This window comes from Struthio camelus, chromosome 5, assembly GCF_040807025.1.
Source record: "Struthio camelus isolate bStrCam1 chromosome 5, bStrCam1.hap1, whole genome shotgun sequence".
NCBI lineage: Eukaryota > Metazoa > Chordata > Aves > Struthioniformes > Struthionidae > Struthio > Struthio camelus.
In genome coordinates, this window is record NC_090946.1 from 31,293,169 (window position 1) to 31,316,578 (window position 23,410).

The 23,410-nt window shown below is 43.1% G+C and overlaps 2 protein-coding genes across 3 annotated transcripts in view; both read right to left on the minus strand.

Annotated features, from left to right (window-relative positions):
- Positions 1 to 10,116, minus strand: part of NELL1 (neural EGFL like 1) — a 290,897-nt gene extending 280,781 nt beyond the window's left edge. The window contains exons 1-2 of one of the 2 annotated variants that reach the window (XM_068945356.1): positions 9,960 to 10,116; positions 5,739 to 5,867 (exon numbers count right to left, since the gene is read on the minus strand). In XM_068945356.1, coding sequence (XP_068801457.1) covers positions 5,739 to 5,867; positions 9,960 to 10,002 — 172 coding nt within the window. In that variant the 5' untranslated portion in view covers positions 10,003 to 10,116. The remainder of the gene's footprint in view (positions 1 to 5,738; positions 5,868 to 9,959) is intronic. The other variant, XM_068945355.1, reaches the window with a different exon arrangement.
- A 6,721-nt stretch (positions 10,117 to 16,837) lies between these two features.
- Positions 16,838 to 23,410, minus strand: part of SLC6A5 (solute carrier family 6 member 5) — a 34,853-nt gene continuing 28,280 nt past the window's right edge. Inside the window, exons 13-14 of the mRNA XM_068944062.1 lie at positions 22,084 to 22,251; positions 16,838 to 19,659 (exon numbers count right to left, since the gene is read on the minus strand). Of these exons, the coding sequence (XP_068800163.1) occupies positions 19,504 to 19,659; positions 22,084 to 22,251 (324 nt within the window). The 3' untranslated portion in view covers positions 16,838 to 19,503. The remainder of the gene's footprint in view (positions 19,660 to 22,083; positions 22,252 to 23,410) is intronic.

Below are 23,410 nucleotides of genomic sequence, written 5' to 3' on the forward strand. Positions count from 1 at the left end.
ATGAAAGGGAGATCAACAACAGCGAAAAGAGAAGAAAAATGGTCAAAATGTAGTACTGAAGGAGCAGCAAAGCAGGAGATGTTATTACCTGATCTGGGCAAGAGGCTGACCTACAGATGTATACGTGTGTACACTTACATGCAGAAAGATTTTACTTCATTTTACCATACTTTCTCCCTTGAAGTTCTAGTAACTCTTAACTGTTGCATCACAGGAACTAAAGGGTAAAAGCCAAAATTCATATTGCCACTGTCAAAACTGGCACAAACTTGTATGACGAGGTCTGTAAGAAGGAAGAAACTCACTACTCCCTTTGAGAAAAAAAAAAAGAAAAAGAAAAAGAAATCCCAACTCTGAGGAGGTTTCAGACTTGCCATGAAGATATACCTCAAAAATCTTTTCTTTTACAAAAAAAAAATCACAGTCTTCATGTAATTCGCAGTATTCATCCAAGACCAATAAGGAACATAATGCCAGCATCTCAAATAGATTCATTTAGAAACTCTATGTACTACTTCAGTCCAGAAATGTTTCCAGCATCCCAACAAGACAGGGTATTCTCCTATTGCTGGGTAGGGAAAAGGCAGTAGAGCTACTGCGTTTTATGATAACTAAGGACAGTACAGATTTTGAGCTAGCCATGATCTATCCTCATATTTGTTCTACTTCTGTAAGATTTCTGCTCTGTAAAAATAATATTGCTTATATTTAACATTTGCAATAAATATACAAGGAGAGATCACATAGCGAGCAATGTCTTTTGTTGCATTATCTTATGCGCAGAGGGATCGACACCCTAAACCCTAAAATTACACGTTATCTCACCTAATACAACCCCCACCCCTACCCACCACAGAAATACAGTCATGCAAATGTCCTTTTGGAGTTGTTGCCTGCTCCCTTTCACTCAACCCCAGCCCTTTTTCGAGCGTTCCAGCTTGCACACCTTGCACGTTGCACTGGCATAACTAAGCTTTAACACTTCAAGCCAATTAAAACCTCCGCACACAAGCCACTGAGACTCAGGTCACAAGACATTCACCTCCTGATGAATGAAGGCAGCAGCCTACTCATCTGACCTTTGAATTTACTGAACTTACCTCACTGCTGAAATACTACTCTACACACACAACACGGGCATAACAAGTAGATCCTGGACAAAACTGTCCTAACAGAAGCAACATTAATATTCCTGATATCAAGGGTATGTACCCGCTCTTGATGAAAACATCAAGTTATGCTATCCCTAAATCTCAAAGTAAAGCAAAGCTGGCTAACAAACAGAACCACTTAAAGCCTCGGGTGCTTCAACAGCTGACTTTTAGGAATCTGGCACCCAGAGCAGGACAAGGGATCCCCTCAGCCCTCTATGCCAGGAATGAGCAAGCCAAGGAGGAAGCTGGCTAAAAGTCAGGATCCACAGCATGTTGAGAGGAAAGGCCTACGGAGGGCAACGCGCTGGATGTGGGAGCTCACGCGAGTCCGCTGGGAGTGTCTCCATCCTCTTGGAACCACATCAAGATTCACTCTTTTCTCGCAAGATGTTATAGCGCAGAGAAAGGTAATACTTGCCATTCTCCCCTTTCCTGATGAAGCTGTGATCGTACAGAGAAGAACTCGACAGTCACCGGCACAAAGCGAGGAGCAGGAGCGTGACTGAGCTCCGTGCGGAAGGAGCTGCAGTTCAGCCCTTTTTAATTTTAAAAAGAGTGATTCCTTAATAACATAAGCAGTCATGGGAGAAAGCATAATGTATATATAGGCTTTTAACAATATTTAGTGGTCTAAATCCCAGTGCTATGCACAGTACACATAGCAAAAAGACAGCTCCTAATTTAAAGACTAAGTTAAAAATAAGTATACTCCGATTGTCAGGAGGGCAAACAGCAAAGTCTTAGTAAACTTCTTGTGTGAAACGCTTTATAAGTAAAAGATTTCCCACCAACCCTCAGAACCAGACCCTTCGCTTCTCTGGCCTCCAGCCGGAGGTGGGGAGATGGGAGATGTGGGTCAGACACTAGAGGTAAGGAGATGGGAGACGCGGATTAGGCAGAGCACCTTGGAGGCCCCGTTCCCCGCACACTCCAGCCACGCACCGTGCTCGCGGTCCCCTGCCTCCTCCTCCTGCTGCAATTAATCTGGACACAAAGACTTTTCCCACTCTTTCTGTTAAATAAAGGATAAATAACTAAGACACCATACTCTTAGAGACCTTAAGAGTTAGATGGTTTGCAGAAACGCAGTTGGGAGTTAGATACCTTAATTTCATCTACTTCGCACCGTAAGTGCTTACGCTGCTTTTTGGAGTCTCTCCTCCCCATTGCACAGAGCACAGAACTGAAACACACAGATAACAGAACTGATCAATTAAAAATCCAACTGAAATACTCCAATAATCAAAGTGCATGACCAACAGCACCACTCACTTTACTACACTTAAATTTAGGTCTCTTGCTTTTCTGAATTAGGAACAATTAACTTGCCCAAAAGCAACTCACATCTCTCAACTGCCACTTCAGTTCTATCACCTTACAGCACAGCTTAATTTGTTTCTTCGCCTACAAACCTCTTTTACACAGAAGTCCCAGTATCAACTCTTACTATCAACAACATTACCATAACACAGAAACGCCACTGGCTTCATGCAGGTTGTCTTGGAGTTAAATTGCTAACCCTCCAGAGAAGAGAGTCCTTCCGGATTTGCTTTGGGGTAAATCAAGTGAAAAGGTCACACTCCAAAAAGTTTGTAACAGTTTGTCACTATCAGTAAGACATCTAACATCACTCATCAAAAATCTAATTTAAAATAATAATTTATCTTTCTCCTGTGCATTCCTTCCCATCACCCCCTTCCTCATTTCTTCTTTTTGCCTAAAAATGCAATTGAAATAGAGCCCAAAATTCACGAAGCTTTCAAAGAAAATGAGGCTCTTGTTCAGGAAAAAAATCCACGTTTTCACTACAGCAGTATACATAACCGTCTGGGTTCGGACAAAATTACCATTTCTCTACTTCAAAGACTTGCAGGGATACACAAAAAACCACTCCTGGTTTGAGTAGCCCTACTAAAGCCCTTTTAGGGAACGCATCTTACAAGACACAAAGCGATCCTCTGGGAGCTTGTGCCAGCTCAGAGTCATATTTCATAGCCATAAAGACACCCTCGAAGAGGGGAACAACAAAGTCCCCATGAAAAGCGCACACCAGTAACCGTATTCAGGACCTCTTATTTCCACCTCCCAGACCAGGAGACCCTGAGGGGCAAAAGCCAGGGGCAAGGAGGTCAGCAGGGTGTCTCCACACCCAGCTCATCCTGTCACAAGAGCCACCGCGAGCAGGAAGAAGCAGGTCCTCCTCAGGCACGGAGACCAGAACTGCCTGCAGTGCTGCCAGGCACCAAGGCATGAACCACAACAAGGCACTAAAGCACAACAACTAATCAAAGCTTGCCTGAAAGAAAGGACCACCTCTGGGAGACCAGAGCAGCAGGTCCAAGAGGACACAGCAATTCTGAAACTAAGCACTAACTCTCAGTGTTCTCTCTTCTCTGGGAGGGTCATATTGGGTGAGTTTTTCATGAATTTCTATAGGGAAAAAGTATTATTACTTTTAATTTGACATAGTAGTTATCCATACAATCCCCTAAGTGCCATACAGTAAAACTAATAAAGATGAAAATCAAAATTAAGGATCACCTGGCTCCAGCCAAAGGACCTGGCACATAGCCAAACTACAGCTGTAAAGTCACTTCTGTCAGTAAAAGGGAATTCATACAGCTACCAACACATTGCCAACATGCAACACATAACAGACACAAACAAGAAGGGGAGCAGCCAACAGAGTGGCCTGGAACTTCCATCCCACCTGAAAGCAGCAGCAAAAATCCCCCCGTGGATCTCTTTCAGGACAGAGTAACATACCCAAAGTTTTTGCCCTCGTCCTAGCCCAAGGGCTGATGAGCTCAACTGAAGGCAGTAATTTTCCCAAGCCACCTTCCAAGAAGCCATGGACTAGAGGCGATGTGCAAGCCCAGGAGTTACTCCTGTGCAGTCAGGGGAATTAACAAAGCTTATCTACCTAAGGATTTGGAATCATATATTCACCTCCTATTCTGGATTTTTGCTCAATGCTTCCTGTTAACATCTATCCCCCCGTTTATCTGATGAGATGACCTCTACAAGCTGTACTTTTTCCTGCTAGTCTTCTCTAAGTTTATAAGCTACCGGTGGGGTCTTCCAAGGCAAAAAGAACTGAATATCCTTAACATCTTCACCTTCATCCTTTCAAAGCTACTTCTAGTATCAGTGGTTTCAACCAGCATCCTAAAAAAGACACTTCAGACTTGCCCTTCAGCTCCAACCACCAGTTTGTGAAACCTCACCATGACTGTTTGCCAGCATGGTTGCAATTAGGTAATTGCAATTCGAATTGCACAGAGTGGCAATTCGAAATACTAAAATATTTTAAGTTAGGCCATTGTAATCTTTAGTGGGATTATTGTACTTTAATAGTGTTCACACCTAACACACAAACCTGAAGTCAGGGGTATCAGATGCAAAACGATTTATATTTTTAAATGACTAATTTAATGCCTTTATTCCAGACCTTGATCTAGGAATCAGTAAAAATTAAATATTTGACTCAACATAGCGTAAGACATGGGAAGGATGACTAACAAATTCTGAGGTGGTCTCCAGAAGCCCCTCTGCTACCAGCACCTGAACTGATCCATCCTCTTGTCCAGGTAAAGAATAAACTAAGATTACAGACCTGCTTCTTTTATTACTTACAATAATGTCAGTAATGCAGATACTGAAATAAAACTAAATGAGATCATAATCTTCTGCCTCCAAGAGAAGCGGACAGATACCAAAAAATAAGACCCTAACCTACTCACTTTAATGTGCAGTAAAAGCACAATAAAGGGAAAAAAACATAGGAAGCCTCCACAACAAAAACGTTCCCTACTATGCTTTAATGAGCATGTTAATCTTAAGAAACATACTATACTCAGCTCTTCTACCTCATGGCTCTCTCTCAATCTGGGCCTCATTTAAGTCAATGCAAAAACATCCCAATTTGTCCAGAACTTCACTCACTGCTCACTTCAAAACAAAACGTAACAAAAAACTTCCATTTTAAAACACTTCACCAGCATTATCCTTGGATATTGAAATTTTAAAAAGCACATTACAACTTGACTTGCTCTGTGCAATGTGACTTGCTCTGCATCTGTTATTGGCTTGGACAGTGAAAGGCAATACTATCCTATTTTCTCACTTCAGCAGCTCTCTCAAAGTTGAGGAAAGACTTGCTACTTGTTACTAAGCAGTGTCAACACATTAGCTGCTTTCTCATCTACCTCCATAACCTCCAGCTGCCTGTGCATGAGTACAAGGGCAGAGAGAAAGTACCCAAGGATACAACCGAGTCCATGCCCAGGGACTACTTTGACACATTTAGTTAGAAAAAATTTTGGAGAGTGTTGAAACCTACCCAAAAACACTTCCCAAGAGATCTTGAAGCTCAATGACCTGACAGTATATTAAAACAAAATATCATATATATTTCAGCAGAGTAACACAGACTATTTCAAAAAAAAAAAAAAAAGAAAAAAAAAAAAAGAGAAAATAGCAGTTAGGTAAGAGCACCATTACAGGGAATCAGTTAGGCATCAAAGCTCCCATGAACTCATGCAGACTGAAGTGGGATAAGAGACTTGAGGAGGCTTGTTTTACCTTGGAATAAAAATGCTTTGCTGGCATTGTGCAGTCCCGACACTTGTGTCACCCCAAGGGTTGTATTCACAAGATCCAGTTCTGTGATGATATCAATCTGTAAGTCAGGATCCATTCCAAATCCTACAGCTGCGAGAGGCAGAGCCAGAGAAAGGCAGAGTTAGATCAATTTTTATTTCAAACCAGGTAATGAAAAGAATGGAGAAGAATAGCTAGTGCAGTCATTTCTAGTATGTGCACACACACACACACTCTACAGTAATTAGTTAGAAGACAGTAACTCTGCTGCAGGAGAGATTTTTTTTCCCCAGTTATTTCAATCAAACTATTTATTTTCCACAGATTTTACTGCACACAAGTTAAAACATTATAAAATTGTTACATTAATCCAGCACCTTTATACAGCAGAAGAGTTATAAATAAATAAAAGCATAACCACCTATGTGAAAAGATGAAAGAGATTAGCAACATTCATCTATTGGCTACACGATTTCCAAGGAGACGTGAGGCCTGGAAATTCTTCTCACATTTCATACCTAGCTGTGACTAATAGATCGGGTCCCACAGCTCATAACCTAAACACAATTTATTTTCCGAACTGGACAAAATGACCCTGAAGGAGATATGGTAGCAGGGCGAAGGAGGCCATCCTGTAATCCAAGGGCCCCAGGGTGATTTCACACAACAGTTTGATATTGCAGACAAAGTGCCTCTGCTGTATTTCAGCACAGCCAGGGCCTGAAGTGTGCCACCACCTACCTATGCATAACAGACATTCATTCACCTAAAGTAGCACCTCCTGGTCTAAGGTGCAGAAGCACAAATCTAAACCTGAAATTTGAAAACGGCTCACGCCCAGGAAAAGACCAGGCACTCACAAATTGCTAGTTTCCTAGGGACAGGAAAAGGCCAGTCTGACAAGGGTCTGTCGCTCTACATAGCAACAGATGTTACATGAAATCTGTGCCTGGGACGTGGATCAAAAAACTCTCACAGAATGCAAGCACTTTCCTCACAATTTTTTCCACTAACATCATTAGAAGTGGGAACAGGCACTAAGAGCGAAAAATCCTGAGACAGCTGAAGTCAATGGTAAAACTTCCACTGACTTGTGTGGGGGGCAAGGATCTCCCCTGCAAAGCACATCCAGACTGATTTCCACTGAGTGGACTCAATATTCAGGTTTAAATTGATTGATTTGTTATTTCAGAACTGTGCTTCTGGATCAGTTAGGCAGCAAATATTCTAGTCTGAGTCTCTGAAAAGCTCTGAGAAACTACTGAGGTGTACAGAACGAACAAGGCGAAGTTACAAGTTCTACTTATAAGTCACCTGTGCCCCAGCACTTTCCTTTTCTTTACTCAGGTATTAAAATTCCTTAGGATGATATGTTGTGCTAATGAAGCAGGATATTATTGCACAAGATGCAGAGCATTAAGAAATACCGAAAAGCAGCTTTAGAAGGTCTCTTTCAACCTTAATCTACAATGAAAATTAAGATCTCTCTGCATCTGGCAGAGCTGAGCCTCCAAGAGTGCTGTCATATCAAAGTGAGCACGTACACATAATAACATGGGGATAAGTACCTTTTTGTAGAAAATTAAAAGGAGACAATATGAACCTGGATAAACATCTCCAAAGGTAAAAACTTCCCAGACACTCAACAACAACAGGCATCAGTACTGTCTCCAGCTTCATCCCTGCTAAACGCTCAGACGCTGAATGAGCACGTGCAGCTGCACAACGTGCGTGCTGACAGACCAAGAGCCCCCTCACCTCCCGGTGAAACATGGGCCCCCAACACACAGCCAGCAGCTCTGCTAGCCTCAAACCCCTCACACACAGCTGAGATGCTCCTGAAGAAATGTACCCATCCTGCTACACCCGACATCAAACAGTGACTACTTTCTTCTAGTACACCTGCCTCTGACCAACAAGAGAGAACGCATCTGCTTATTTTTAACCCACAACAACTCTTCTAGGGCAAGGGCAGCATCCTACAACCCTCAGACACACACACACACACTTTATATATATACGCGTGCATATATATATATAGAGAGAGAGAGAGAGAGAGTGTGTGTGTGTATATACAGACACATGTATATACATATATATATTTATAAAATACATACAGGACAGAGCCTTTCAGGCTAAGAACATGAGAGCAAAGATATTTTTAGGAGACAAACAGAAGGACTTATTTCTTTTAAGGTTTTTGTTCAGAAGAGAAGCACACTGTAAATTGTGTGAAATTACCTGCCAGGAAAGAAAGAAAGACCCCACTGCCTCTGCCAGGATTGAAGTATGCGTCCCTTATTCTAAGCAAAAACCTACTGACACGAAGGGAGGTTGAATAGGTCCTAAAGCTTGTTCAATGGGAAGGATAAACTATATCCAGTAAGACAAATCTTGACCCCACTGAAGTCAGTGGAAGTGCTGCCAGTGACTGAACAGGGTCAGGACTGAACCCACATCTAACAAATACACGCACCCCCTTAAATCACCACAGCCTCACTGCCCTATTAAAACTGTTTATTATAGCCTGAATACCTGAGGCTCAACAAGTACAGATCACTGTAGCTCCGCCAGCTTCAGTGTGCCCCCTTCCAGCCTTTAGGATGCTTTCCAAAGAGGAGACTATTTCTAGCATCACAGCAACTCTTTAGCAAGAACCTACACTGCTTTAAATTCCTAGTCATCTTCTTGTGCTGGCTCTTCAAACTGCACGCAGGCACTCAAAAGCCTGGTTAATAATTAATAAACAACAAATCAGCAGCTTCAGTATGATAACCAAGTCTCCTTTCCCGTGTGGTCTCCCGCAGTCAGAAAGATACCAGAGGCATATCAACTGCACTCGCATCTAGCATGCTGTGCTGCCTCTCTTCACTGGAAGAAGCTGGAAATACCATTTCTTTCTGAAGCAAAAATTAACCATCATCAACCTGTATGCTCTTAGTGGAGAACTGTACAAAGCTGGGGCCCGATCCTGACCAATACAGCTTTTAACTCCTATTTAAAGCAAGCAGGTCATTCCCCTTAAATCAGTGACTTACACAAGCAAGACTCCAACAGTCTCAGCCAGGTTGGGGGGGGAGGGGAGGGGAGGGGAGGGGGGAAAAAATCATCTCAGCACTTTGTGGATTCGGCCCAATGTGAACTGAAGGCGCTGTAGTAGGTTAGAGGATTAAACCATATAATTATGAATGATGTCACCAGGAAATCCCTAAAAGAAATTAACGCTGCCTTATGGCTCTGATAGCTTGCATCCTCCGCTTGTGCTGTTATCACCGGCAGGCACCCAAGCACCAGCAGTCGTGCCATGCTCCATCTAGCAAATTGTGCAGCCATGCAACGTATGCGGTGTATCTATGATTTCCTTGACATGTTACACACTGCATGTTTTGGGATAGAGAAACTTTCAGTAAAAGCACGCTCGAGACAACCTAGTCATTTCCCCACGGCCATGTGCAATCCCTCCAAGGGGGAGAAGCTGGCTCTGCGACAGGCTCTTCGCTGGCTCCTCAGTGGCAATTGTTGCACACAAAGAACTTTCCGAGGGGCTTTGCAATGCCAAACGCAGGAGTTTGGGTTCGTCTCAGTGACCATTTCACGTGAGAACGTGCACTACTGGTGGTAGCACCGCTGTGATCAGGACAGACGGCATTCCCCCCCCCAGCTATCGCTGTGCCAAACCTATGTGATTTTCGATGAGGTAGTAATTACCGCACGAACAGTTATAATTTAAGAACAGTGACACCTACGTATCTGCGGTAATCGCGACGCCCCTGGGAAGGCGCACGGGCACCGCCGAGGGAGCGCTGCCCCAGGCCGGCCAGGGAGAACAAAGCCGCTGCTGCTGCTGCCGCCGCCGCCGGGGAAGCGCAGCGGCTCCTCGGCCGCGCAGCGCCAGCGGCCACCGCGCATTTCCGCCCGGCTGCCGCCCGCGCCGCGGCTCCCCGCAGCGGCAGCGCGCCCCGCCGCGCCCAGCCCCGCGCCGCCCGCCGCTTGCGGGAAACTTTGCACGGCGGCCCTGCGCCCGCGCAGAGCCCGCGCCCGCTGCGCCGCCGCCGCCCCAGCAGCCGCGCAGGGGCCGCGGTGGCTCCCGGCAGGGCAGGGCAGCGCCGCCGCCCCGGCCTCAGCCCCAGCACCGGGAAAGTTTCGGCCCCGCCAGCATCCGCTCCGCGTCCCGCCCGCCCCGTCCCGGCGGCGGACCCTCACCTGCGCCGGCCGCACACGCCCAGAGGAGCAGGAGGAGCCCCATCGGCGCGGCCGGGCTGCGCCTGCCGGCTGCCGAGCCGAGCCGAGCCGCGCCGCGCCTCCGACTCGCGGAGCGGCTCCGGCAGGCGGCGGCGGCGGCTCCGCCCGCTGCCCAGGCGCGGCCCCGACGCCCCCGCGGCGGGGGCTCCCCGCCCGCCCCCCGCCGCCGCCACCGCCGCCGGGCCGCCCCCGCCGCGACGCGCGGCCCCCCCGGGCCTCGCCAGCGCCGCCGCCCGGCCGCTGCCCGCCCGCAGCGGAGCCGCCGCGCTGCCGCAGCGCCGGGCGCACCCGGCCGCGGGGACCCGCGCGGGGGCGGGGGGGGCGCGTGGGGAGCGCAGCGGGGGAGCGCGTCCCGCGCCGCCACGGGCCGCGGAGCCGCGTTTGAACAGCGCCCGCTTTGGCCTCGCTCTTGGCATAAAACCAGCGAGGCTCTGCCTTTGGTAACTATTTTAGCCTCAGTAATAATTCAGGCCTGGTACAAGCGAAAATCGGGTTTGGTCACGTAACAGGGAAACCTGTACCCTTCCACCGGCTGCTTCTGCGTCCTTGCTCAAGTCACTTAGCTGCTCCTTCCTTCACATCTCCCAAGCATCAAATAGGGGTGAAGTCTGTACTTGTAAACCACTTGAGAATCTTTCACAGGTGCTTTAAATTCTCTCTTCAAATATTTGCTACCGCCAGCCTTTAATTTGGACTAATCCATGACGAGAAACCACCCCACACACTGATTATATGCAATTCCCACCAGTAGAAAACCTGACTTAAATTTGAAATAGGACAGCTGGGGCCCACATGAAACGCTGCTTTCAGTAAAGAGGGGCAGGTGAGATGCAGCTGACCTGGCTTTGCTTGGCTCAGACCAAGCCATTTCCCCGGCAAAGCTAGAGGATTCTCCTCCTGCCTCTTCCCCTCGTCATCCCATGGTCTGGTTCTGTGCAAAATTCAGGTCATCTTAAATTCAAAATAATAAACTTTACGTTTGGACAAAGTTAGGATGAAACCAGGAAAACACGCTAATCTAAGGAGAGTTTGCGTTCGCACACCTTTACTTTAGCAACAATAGCATGAGCAAAGCGTATAAGTTGGTTGCCTAATTACTTATTTAGTAAGATCTCTGAAAACAGCTGGTCCTGGCTGCACACAAGGGATACATGCTGGGAAAACTCAGGAGGGGGGAAGTTACTCCAAAACATCTCAGGAACTCATAAATACATTCTTACTTTTATTTAGGGTGCTGGGCTATTGGCACCGTTCTTACCCATAGGGCATGGGGGGGTATATATACATGGTATACAAGTCTACATATTTTTATACATATACATGTATAGGTATATATGCTATGTACACATAGTAACAACAAAAGGAGGTAATGGTACCTCAGCAAGTGAGGACATACCTTTTAATCCCATCCTAATAAAATCATTAGTCTGACTGGTATTTACTCTCTAATTTAGGGAGAGATTTCTTTCTGTGAAATGTGGCTATACATCCTATTCATGTTAGTTTAGCTATATTTGTGCTTACCTAGTAATAAAACCAGAGTCTATGTAAACTCAAAATTAAATCTAATTCAATCAAAGTTTCAGATTTTAAGTTAAACTGGTGTGGAGTCTTTAATGGAGTCACAATGTAAACCTATCACCCACAGATTCTTACCTAGATCCATAATTAGCTTAACCTAAATCTGTATAAAAAGATATTTTAAAAAATTACTGTGGGCACATGCAAAAACTTGCACTGGATTATCAGCTCTCCAACGCAGCTTCGAACACACTCTGACCAGTGTCGTGGCTAGCCAACGCGCTCATCGTGCCTGACTTGTTCTCGTGTTGAGCAGAAACCTTCGAGGAGCCCAGGGACACTGCAGGCAGTATTAGAGGCAGCTGGGCAGGAAGATCTCTGAACGGAGCTGGTCCCAAAGAGGGGGCTCCTATAGTCCAGCTCTGTGCAGAGGGGATATTCTGGGGACAGAACCAATAATTATAGAAGTATTTTCATCTTTTCATACTGGAAAAAAGATAGACGGGATGGACAAAAAAAAAAAGACATTCTCCCAGCCAACACCATTCCCACACTTCCACTAATAATGTATGGCAACCACTTATCTTCCTTTGTCAGTGCAAAGAAAATCCGATATTCTGATACGATCGTGTTGGAAATATAAATAGCTGGAAGGCATGACATTCAGATAAGAATGAGAACTGTGCTCCTGAATGTTCATAGCAATTAAAAAAATATCTGGTGGCACTTTCTCAAGACTAAAGTGTTAGTCCCGGCAAACTAGCTGGATTTCAGCTCAGATAATATGCTTGTGAAAGATTTCTTGCACTCTCAGTCGGGTGTTGCGTGCTTCCTGATTTTTGACCTAAATCATTGTGATGTTGCCAACTGTGTGGTGTTAAACTGTTAGTCCTTTCAGCCACGAAGCTTGTGGCATTTTGAAGTCTGATGAAATATTTTTGATTAGGCCCCAGTATCACTCAGAGTTGTTGTAAGGCTGTTCACATTCCTTGGATGAAAGGCAATCAAAAGCGCTAAGTGTTAACTTTTAAGTGTAGCTGAAGGTAGGAATGGACTCAGCTACCAGCTGAACCACAAATGCTGGAGAGACGACAGCACTTCCACCTGGAAAACACCTTGTAACTCTTAGAACGGAAAATTTTTTCTTTCACAAGTAGTAAGGCTCGCATCCTGTGAAAGCCACTCTCAAAGGGATACTTACAGGCAAGAAATACTTACGGGCAAATTTTACTTTGCAGCCAGTAGAGGGCAATAATTAACAGAAGCGTTTACACCTAAGTACTAATAGCGCAGCCCTGAAGGCAAGAAAAAAACCTGTCTCCTACCAACTGATGAATAGTTGTAAGGGACTGTCGGCTCAGTCCAACAGGCTGAAAGCATCCGTGCTAAGGAAGTAGCCAGCAAACGGCTCTGAATGAGGCCTTAACACAGGGAGAGCATTTCTCAACTCGAATATTCAGTGATGGAGCAGTATCTATTGCTTTTCCTAATTCCTAACTGCATAGTTAGCTGCTGTTTGAAGACTGTGAAGCCTAAATCAAACTTTACAACTGATTAATCCACAAGGTTGGTACAAAATGTGCCCTGGGGTCTTCACTTTGACCATGGCAATTTTAACACCCAAAAGAGTAAAATTATTTCAAACTAAATGCATCTGTTAGCATTGCAATAAAATATGTGCCTATCTTTTAGTCATTTATGTAGCGTACACTGGTTGAAAGCACGGCCTGGATGATACCATACAAGCAAGTTTAAATGGGATGGATTTTTACCTGTTCTCATGGGTTTAAAGATTTAAAGCAATAGTGCCTAATGGTGACAGCAGCCGCCTCTCTCTTACTCCCCAAATCAATGTGTTGTATCACTGACTCACATTGGCTGACTTTGGAGAAGGGACAAATTTAACATGCCTCAGCTTTGCCTCCTGCAAAGGGGCCGGAGATACTCACCTGCCTCTCGGGACAGGGAGAGCGCTTGCTGAGAACTGCAGGCTTCTCCAGGATGAAACGTGTCTTACGTGCGCAAGAAGTATCGCAGTCCCCCATCATTAGGTCCTGCTGTCTCCTGCACGTGCGCATGCGTAGCTCCTCTCAGAGCAACGCGCTTTACAGCCGGACCAACGTACCGCTTCCTTTGGGAACTGCTGGCAAATCCTGCCGAATCACTCTTCGGCCACCTCCGAGATGAGGCCCTTGCCTGGAACTGCTCTCACGCTCTTGCCAGAGTGCTAATATCTGTTTTGTTCGCCTATCTGCTTGACACCACTTTGTGATCAGATATGGCACTTCAGCTATTGTGTTTGAGGAAAGCACTGCCTTTCCAGCTGCGAAGCAGGCTGGATCAGTGTCGCTTTGCTACTCAGGTGCTGGTAAGCGGGGAGCCTGCTCACCACGTGCTTAGGACGGCACACGTGCTGCTCGGCCTTGCGCTCACCACACTGCAAAAACTCAGCTTTCACTGAAAGCTGCAGTAGTGCTTCCATTTGCATTCTTAGCTTGCACCTTCCCTTCCACCTTTCATTTTCATCTCCCTCTGATATGAACCTCTCTTGCCTTTAACAGTTCAACCACCTTTGGAGTGACTGAATTGATGGGATTAAAAGGATTCAAGCAAATTCAGCTGGTCCTCTGATGAGTAATCTATTATTCAGCAAGCTACAGAGCATCCTGATAGTTAAGAATCCAACCATTTAATTGATATTTGTTGCTGCAGCTGTGCAATATCTCCATTTCCCAAGAGGGCTGTTTCCAGTTGCTGCTCAAGGTTTCTAACAATCAAATGGATCAATTCTGCAGATACCTTAAGGCTGTGTGTTAAGTAAGAATGATGTTTGTGGTGTATATTGGGTGGGGAAGGAGAGAGTCGAAAAAGAGAAGTTCTGTTCACCACACACTGTCAACATATTTTATGTTTTAAGCACTGGACATTTATTTAGAGTCTTTAGAGCCCATACATTATTGAATAATTTTAATTTATCACATTCAAATATAATAGGCAAATATATAATACAATAAATTGCATTTTTACACATAAATACAAAATCTGAGGTAGGGCCTCAAGAATAATGACTTCTTAAATGAACAACATTCAGCATTATAATATGCACTACATGAGATATGTATGATGCATCCTTTGTAACATAATATATCTTCTGCACATACAGCTAATGAAAAAATTATAATGACCTTGTTAGGGTACAAATCTTTATCCATAGGCAGCAGTACCCCATAGAATGCCTGTAAATATATATATATATATATTTATATATGACATTACGCAAGTAATTAAGATTTAACCCATCAGCGATAGGTCTGTAATAAAGTGCCACAGGACACAGGGTGTAAATTCTCAGCTGGTGTAAATTGTCACAGCTCCAAACAAAGCTGCGACAATTTATACCAGCTAAGCATCTACCTTACAAGGTACCCTACATAATATAAATGACAGATAACAACATTTTTTTCCATCAATCTGTATTTTCCCAACAATGGAAGGTCCCTATAAGGCAAATGGTTACCTGAAGATGTCCTTAAAACGTTATGGGCAAATAATAATATTGCAAGCAATAAGGTCCAGCCTGGTTCTCACATTTTAAGCTAAACCCACCGGGAAAACCGTTTCTCTTTGGTGACAGCCTGCCTGAGGGTGACAAAGGCAGAAATCACAAATACCCCTAACCCTCCCCTTTCCAGTCAGCAACCTGAGCCCCTCTGGAAGATCAAGCTCTGATTATTTCACAAACACCTTACATGCACACCATTTAACTTCAAACCAAGAAGTAAGTGTCTCATAATCATGCCAGACATGACAGCATCATTAGCAAAACTGAGACAGTTCCTGGGACAGCACTTGCCGTAGCTGCGCAGCCTGCAACCCCCAAGCCATACAAGTCTGTCTGCAACTTTGATTGCAAGAAGTGGAGTTGCAGAATAAGAAACCAACAGAAAAGCAACATCTGCCACAAATAAGCAATTACTTTATCACAGACAGCAAGGAATTATATTATCCGTACAACTACACACATACTCAAAAAGATGACCAAAGATGATCTCAATAAATTGAGATTTGGATTTTGATGGTAAGAGATAGCGACAGTGTATTGGAAGCAATCTTCAGTGCTGAGGCACGTCTAATGTGGTCACTGGAGCAGAACCTAGTCAAAAGAATGCTTTGACTAAACCAAAATATCATGTAAAGACAACCCAAGTCTTTCTCAGTTAAGGATCATTTTGTTAAACCCTTCTTTTGGAAACAAAGTGCTGCCATGGTTAGCTGAAAAACAGATTTTGAACACTATATATTAAAAATGCTAGGAAGACCCCAAAGAATTTGAAGATGGCAAGCATTTGCATTAAGTATAATTTTTAATGCATACAATAGTGCATCTCAACTCATTCAAAAATCCAATTTCATTTCAAAGAAAAAATATGCAACAGAAGTAGTTCTCACCAAATTTGAACATTTTTTACTCACAAGATAGATCTGCAAGTACGTACATCACATTTTTACTAATATGGCTTTTTCCCCTCCTTTTTAAAAGACCTTTACTGGTATTTACTTAGATACTAAATTTATTTTTAGAAAACTATCAAAGTACATGCAAACTTTTCTAGAATATGATAAATGAAGTACATTCCCAAACTGCAAGATTACTTCTCATTTAAAGAGGACACTGCTGGTTAATTTAATCTCAACGTTCAGATTTGACGAGTAAAATACTTTTTAAAAGCCTGGTGTGAAAATTTTCCACTTTTAATTTACGGTGAAAAACTTCAATTCTTCTGTGATTTTTGTACTCATTTCTTCCCCACTCCAAATGTCTTTGCAAGCCCAGGTTTAGACGTTAAAGCTGAAGATAAAATCAACTAAAACAAAATCAAAACCTATCACCTGTTTTCAGAGTCTCAGAGTCAGGCCTAATCCTGTGCTAATGACTTCCACAGGCACAGGAACAACACCTAAATGAAATGCAGGCAGATTAATTACCTAAATCATGGAAAGCAATTCAATTTTTCACATGCATTCTGTTTTAGTAATCCAAGCCAAAGGAAAGATGTGCTAACCCAGCAGTATTCCTCCAAATGACACCCCTTCTGCACTTAAATAGACAGTAATTGACATGCTTACACCAAGGCAATTTTACCGCAGTTAGTTAATCCTGGTTCAAACACATCCTGAGATAACAAATTGGGAAGGGAAAGGATTCAGAACTATTAAGTGATTTGAGTGTGTGTTTGTTTGTTTGTTTGTTTTAAGAACAAAGCCTATAAACACTTTGGGGCTTGGTTTTTTGTTTTTTTTTTTGTTTTGTTTTTTTTAATCCCAGCAAAACAGGATTGGACTCCAAAAATCAAACCAAGACTTTAGATGATAACGGTAGACACCTAAAGCTATTCATCCTGACAAAAATATGCAATTCCCACTAGATGGTGCTAGCTGGTTTAGGTTCCTTTCTTCACCTTTCCAGGTGGAAAGAACTCCTGCAATTCATTTTCCTGCGCAGCACAGTCTGCTCAGCCTCACTGCCACACGGGCGTCAATGGCCACCTTGTCTTTATACAGCTTCATCGCATCAAGCAGAGTGTGGCGCCTCCAACCTGCTCTGCCAGGAAAACAACAACCCAGGAGAGGGGAGAATAGCAGCTCCCCTTGTGAAAAGGGCTGGCAAAGCCAAAAGAAGCCGGCGCAGCTTTAAGGCAGCGATGCTTGCAGAGGTCCGAGCGGTGCTGCTGCGCCAGGCGGGCGCTGGCGGGGCCCCTGGGGCACAAGCCTTGCAAAATCTGTCCTCGCCTGAGGATTAAACGTCTCCAGCAGTGCCTCTGACTGGCAACACTAAGTTCCCCCGTGGAAGAGGAAGTTCAGCAAAATGATTAATATATTTAATATACATATATATATACGCGCACACACACGCACACAGAAAGGAAGTTAATAAATTGTGGAAGAGTTGCATTAAGGTTTAGGTTTTTTGTTTTGTTTTCTTCGACAGGATGAAAACACTATGTCTACTGATCTACGGACACACGTTAACTGAAGAGTTACCTGAGACCCTGTAATGTACAGACAGACGGACAGACAAAAAAGAACGGGATAGAAACAGCTCCCTGAAAGGAAAGAACATTTATCGGCTACTACTATAGTGTGGGCGGGGAGGGAAAAAACAGGCTAAACTACTGTAAGCTCACCATCTCTACACGGATTGATAAGATACTTATAGGGACATACAACATCACTAGCACACACTACGTGAACACTGATCACTGTTGAAAAATATCATATATGTGTGTGTGTATAGGCTATAACAAGATAGTAAAGGTTGCGTTTTTGCCAATTATTGAAGATATATTTTTCTCCCTCATTCTAGTGCATTTACAATAAATTGGGCTAATTTGCTATTCAGTTAAATAAATTGATTCTTAAAAGCTCTATTTTTACTAGAGCTTTACTAGGTAATATAACTATTTAAGTCTAACACTCATATCGCCATATATATCTGTTTTCTAAATGGTAATGATTTAGAAAGTCCTATTGCAATGCAATGGCCATCTACTAAATTGTCCTCTTCCACCACCATTACATTTTGTGCATCTAATGTTGCATCCATGTGGATGATTATAGTGGTTAGTTGTTGGTTTTTTTAGTTTTTTCTTTAATGAAAACACTTTAAATGCAAAAAAAAAAAAAGAAAGAAAGAAAAAGAAAAGATAAACTACGTACATTCCAGAGAGAACACTGCTTTGTAGAAGAATTTACGTGCTATATATATAATATATAGACAACTGGGGTTCTGCTATTTCCCCATTGGTTGAAAGAGAAGAATACATCTAAAGGTTATATAAAGATGTTTACAGGAGAATGACTGGGGAGTCACAAAGTTGAACAGCACATCTAACTTCTAATAACTGTTGTCAGGTGGTAACTAGACTACACTTACCACTGTAAGAATACAAAATTAGGCACAAATTATATGATGGCTTCTTGAGGAGATACTGCAAACAAAAGCAGAGAAACAAGGAAAACTATGTTCAGAGTTTTGGAGTTAAGTGGATAAAACTGTGCTTGCACTTACTGTATAAGCAGTTTGCCAATGGAGCAAGGTTTTCGACACTTGGTATAAAGGAGGCATTTTTGATTGAAAAGGCAAATATCAAATTATTAATAGAAACATATGAAAGTACTTAAAACTGTGATGCCCATTCAGTTTGGCACTATTTCAAAACCGTTTTCCAGGCTCAGGGACAGTTTAGTTCCAATCTCAAGTGATTATTTTAAAGTTTGCTTGTATTTTTCTACTCAAAACGATCAAATGGGATCATTGTGTTTCTGTTTGATTCCACATACTAGTGTAAGCCTTACAGGCTCTCCCCTTGCTTAGGTAACGAGTCCTCAAAGTCCGTATGATCCTTGCTTATAAAAGCAGCGGGCAGACACCGTGAGCCACGTCCTGCCATCATCAGTGTAGACAGAGCAACTCTGCTGACACGGATGGCCTCGCTCTGGATCCACGCCAGAGCTGCAGAAGACCCCAGCCTGGCCTGGAGACCCCCCTCTTGCCTCGCTTGCATCCCGTTAAAGGGCTGACCTTCCTTTTGGTTTCACTGCTAACAAAATCCTAGTCCCATCACGGCTACCTGTTACAAGGAAACTTGTGCAAAATTGGTTAAGTTTTGCTCATCCCTTTAAATTCCCTTAAAAGATTTTTTTTTTATTTGCTTATTTTTACATCACCTGACAAAAACTGGGATGCAGCTTCTTGTGTAACATGCTTTTGCTATTTCACAGGGCACAGAATATGTCACGGGCATCACGTACACCCAAAAGTGGTCTAGCTAGTTCTTCACTATGGCATGCGACGGTAAGTCCTACTTTCTAAGCAACCACTTTCAGGCACTGTGAGAAAGAAGAGAAGAAATGCTGGGAAATGAATGCTGGAAAAAAGTATCCAAAAAGGCTGACAATGTTATTGCCACCAGTGTAATAACTATTAGCACTGGGTCCCCAGTTCTATATCCTTCACTGGCAGCTTAAGTCCCAGGGAGGAGGTTCCCAGTGGATCAACCATGTTCATGTAACGTTCACCGCGGTGCTTGGCCAAAAACGGACCCCAGTCAGGCTGTGGAGAACACACCAGCTTGAGCCGCTGCAATGTGGGGGGAGAGAAAAGATAGTCTCATTTGAAATTATAGAGCAGAATTACAATGCAGAAGAAATAAGGTTAGGCTCATTTGAGTTTACTGACAATGGCCCTGCAATGCTCCACTGCTTGGTGTTTTGCACAAAGTTTGCAAGACTAATAGAGGATAAAGTGCCCAGATTTTAATTATACATTCTCCCCCTCACCATATGAAGGGAACTGAGAGCAACCGCTACAGATTGCTAGCCTAGCTTTCTGAAGGACATGTGCTCAATCACTTAGCCCAATCATCTAAGCAGTGGGTAACTGCATTAAAATAATTGGATTTTTGTTTAGCATATTTCCCAAAAGTATACAAATGACCAAAAAGAAGTACACTGTTATGAATGAGCAAAGATTTTAATTTTGATATGACAAAATGCTTCACTTCTATCTGCAGGAAAAAGAAAGAGGAGAATGTTAACCTGGCAAACAACAAAAATCTTCTAATCTTTCCAATGATTTCTTTATTAAATATATAATTTGATTGGCATATTTATAAATAAAAAGGAAAGAAAACATATTTCTGATGCATTAAGAGGGAACAATTATATGTTTATTACCTAATAAAGTGAATCAGACCTCTGTATCAGTTATTTTAATTTCTGCTTAATTACTGGTTTGCAACCTTTACCTCCCAAATCAACCATAATAAACTTATGCAGCAGACTCAGTGCTCAGGAAATACTAGGCTAAAGCTAAAATAGCTTCAGCAAAAGCCTCTTCAAAACAGATGCCACTTTTGGGCGTTTCTCTTAGTGTGCTACCAGAGGGAGAGCAAGAAGAGCACCCTATTTTTTAAGGCAATGTACACGCCACTTCCACACAGATAAGTTAGATGATTAGAAACAGAGCAACGCGTCTCAATGACGGGAACAGAATTACTGCTTTGTGCAAAAAAATGGAAGGCCAACTGTAACAGTGCTTATTTCTAAGCAAGGCCCATAGTCTAGGCATCAGCTGAAAATTAAGAGGTGACGAGCAAGTAAGTCTCCTTTCTTATTAGCTCATTTCCAGCAGGAGCAGTTATCTCTGCTGACCTGCGCACTCCAATATGCTCCACACAAGGGCTGAACGGCCCTTTAGACTAGTTGCCTCATTGCCTAGTGCCAACTGTGCCACTTGGGTGGTCGCCCTTGGGTGTCCTACCGCTTAATGTTAAACTCCTTTGCTCTATATGAAACAGAAAAGCGTGGACTTTTCCCTTAGGCATGGGGAGTGTGGCACACAGAGACCAAAAGAAGATTCTATTTTAGCACATTTTCTCTCTTTTTCATTTTTTAGGCATATAAGAGCCCCCTACGGATATTACAGCAGAGCTGAACTGCAAGGATGAATATGAATATGAAAAGGGGAGATGCATGTCTGCTCTCTATCCCAAGAAGTATGCAGCAAGGAGAGGGCAGAACTGAGAAAGCCTCAAAGGCAAAAAAAAAAAAAAAAAAACAGCACTGCACTTATTCAGATGACAAGGTGAAGGCAATGAAGGGGTGCAATGCTGACATGGGAGAGACGGCCCTGCACAGCACCCATAAGGAGCTGAGGCGAGCCAGGAGGGTTGGGAACACCTTGAGAAGAGGTGGCTGTGGCAGCCAGGGTGGCAGGCAGTGCTGGGCACAGCAAAACTGAGCTGAAGGACAGCGCCACATCTTCTGAGCGGCAGCGGAAGCAGCAGGAATCAGATTTACAAAAACAAATGGGATTTACAAAAGCAGAATAAAAACAAAGTGCCACCCAGCATTTTTAAGCCCAGATGCCAGAGAGGATCAGTTTATTCAAGAAAAAAAAAGACCTAAAAAGACCTGAAAAGGAGGGGAAAAAAACAAAGATTGTCAGCCAAGTTTTACAGTATGTAGCTTGAGCAGTAGAACATGAGGTCTTTCCTTATTTCTAATTGTTGAACTGCATGAAATGGCAAAACTTTCTGGAAGCCACCTAAGGTGACGTGGGTACCTGATGGTCTGGCTTTTTGCAGTCAGGGGGCTCGCAATTGATGTCTCCTAGCACTGGCTGTCAGGCTTGCTAACACGCGGTACGCACCAACACTTGATGCTTCCGACGGCCACACGCTGCTTTTGCAAAAGAGGCCAAGAAAGCTAGGAAAACAGCTCTTTAATAGTGACACCGTTCCAGGGCTTATGAAATTTGCAGCTCCTCTAGTTCTCATAAACTCAATCACTAAACAGTTTAGGAGCATTTAGCTGAGAAACAGGGCATAGAAGGGCTGCATTTTAAATCAGCCGAGCATCTCTCTGCAACACAAAAACTAGTTCACCACAAACTAGTCTTAGCACCATTAGCCATTCAATATCACAAAAAAAAAAAATCAGTGCAAAATAAGAGAGTCTCCTGTGACCATATTTTTAAGCAGAAAAAAGACAAAGGAATTACCTCAATAAATTTGCCTGGTGCTAGATGCATTTTTATCACAAACATAATTGGGATCCAAATAACCGAGCAGGCCAGCATCAGCCATCCGAGCACCATGGACCAGCCTGGATAGTGGTAAGCTCCGTAAGTCATCGGTTCCCATTGGTAAAAGCTGAAGCAGAGAATAAACTGGAAACAAGGAAGGAAAATAATTGTTGGAATACGTAATACAAGCCTGTTATGCAACAAATGGTAGGTATCCCCACACAGACTTAATATATATAGAATAAAAATAAAAGTACATACCTCTAAGCAGATTGTTCTCACAAACTGTAATGAACAGGTCAGAGTCAAAAATCTAATAAGTTTTACATAAAACTTGCAAAACCACAAAATCACAGTATTTATGCCAGAAGAATTGAAATTAGAATTTTGCCCCTAGAGTGACATGCTTTATTATATGCTCTATTGGCAGTTTTACCTAATGTGATTATGCTAAGTTACTCCATTTCACTTACTGTATGAATAGGAATACATCTGCTTACATCTGTGCATAATTCAGTAACTTTCGGGAAATGCCTGTGCTCACAATAATTGCCTGCAGAAGATTTATAGCAGTACAGCTAGGTGAAGGCACATATGAAAACGATCAGTTTTATTTCCAGAGATGTGAAATAATTGAAAGTCTAATATTAGACTACTCCAAGGTAACAAGTATTAGCTTTACAGGGGCAATAATAGAAGAAAATATATTGCTTGGTTTTGCTTTGTCTATTTCCATTACATAAAAATTGAATCATGACTGATTAGTATCAAATGATTTCTCACTGTAAGTTGACAAAATATTACATTTTGAGGGAATAACAGCAACAGAACGTGCAAGTTTGAGCTGACCTTGTTTGCTTTCCATGAGAGACCAAAGTTTGCTATTCCCTAGCTCTGATTACTGTTAGTAGCCAAGAGTGCAAGTCTGATCAGTAAAGAAATGAAGCTATTTGCCGAAAAGTACTATAATTCCCTGCAGAAGCGTAACAATGCTTGTATGACAGGACCTTGAAAACGGCCATTGCGGGGGGAAAGAAAACAAACCAACAAAAAGCTGCGTGCACACACCTTCACGTTTAACAAGGCCCTCGAGATAAAAAATACATATTCCTGTTTACGCATCCTAATGCTATTGATTGAACAGGACTATGTCTTCGAACTTTTCAAAAATGGATTTACAGACTATGGCTACATATTGTCATAATCAAAGAACAGTTGCCACTAGATAGATAAGATAAACCTATCTGTTTTATTATGCGCAGCGATACTATGTCTCAGTTAAGACAACTGGTAAAGAACATCT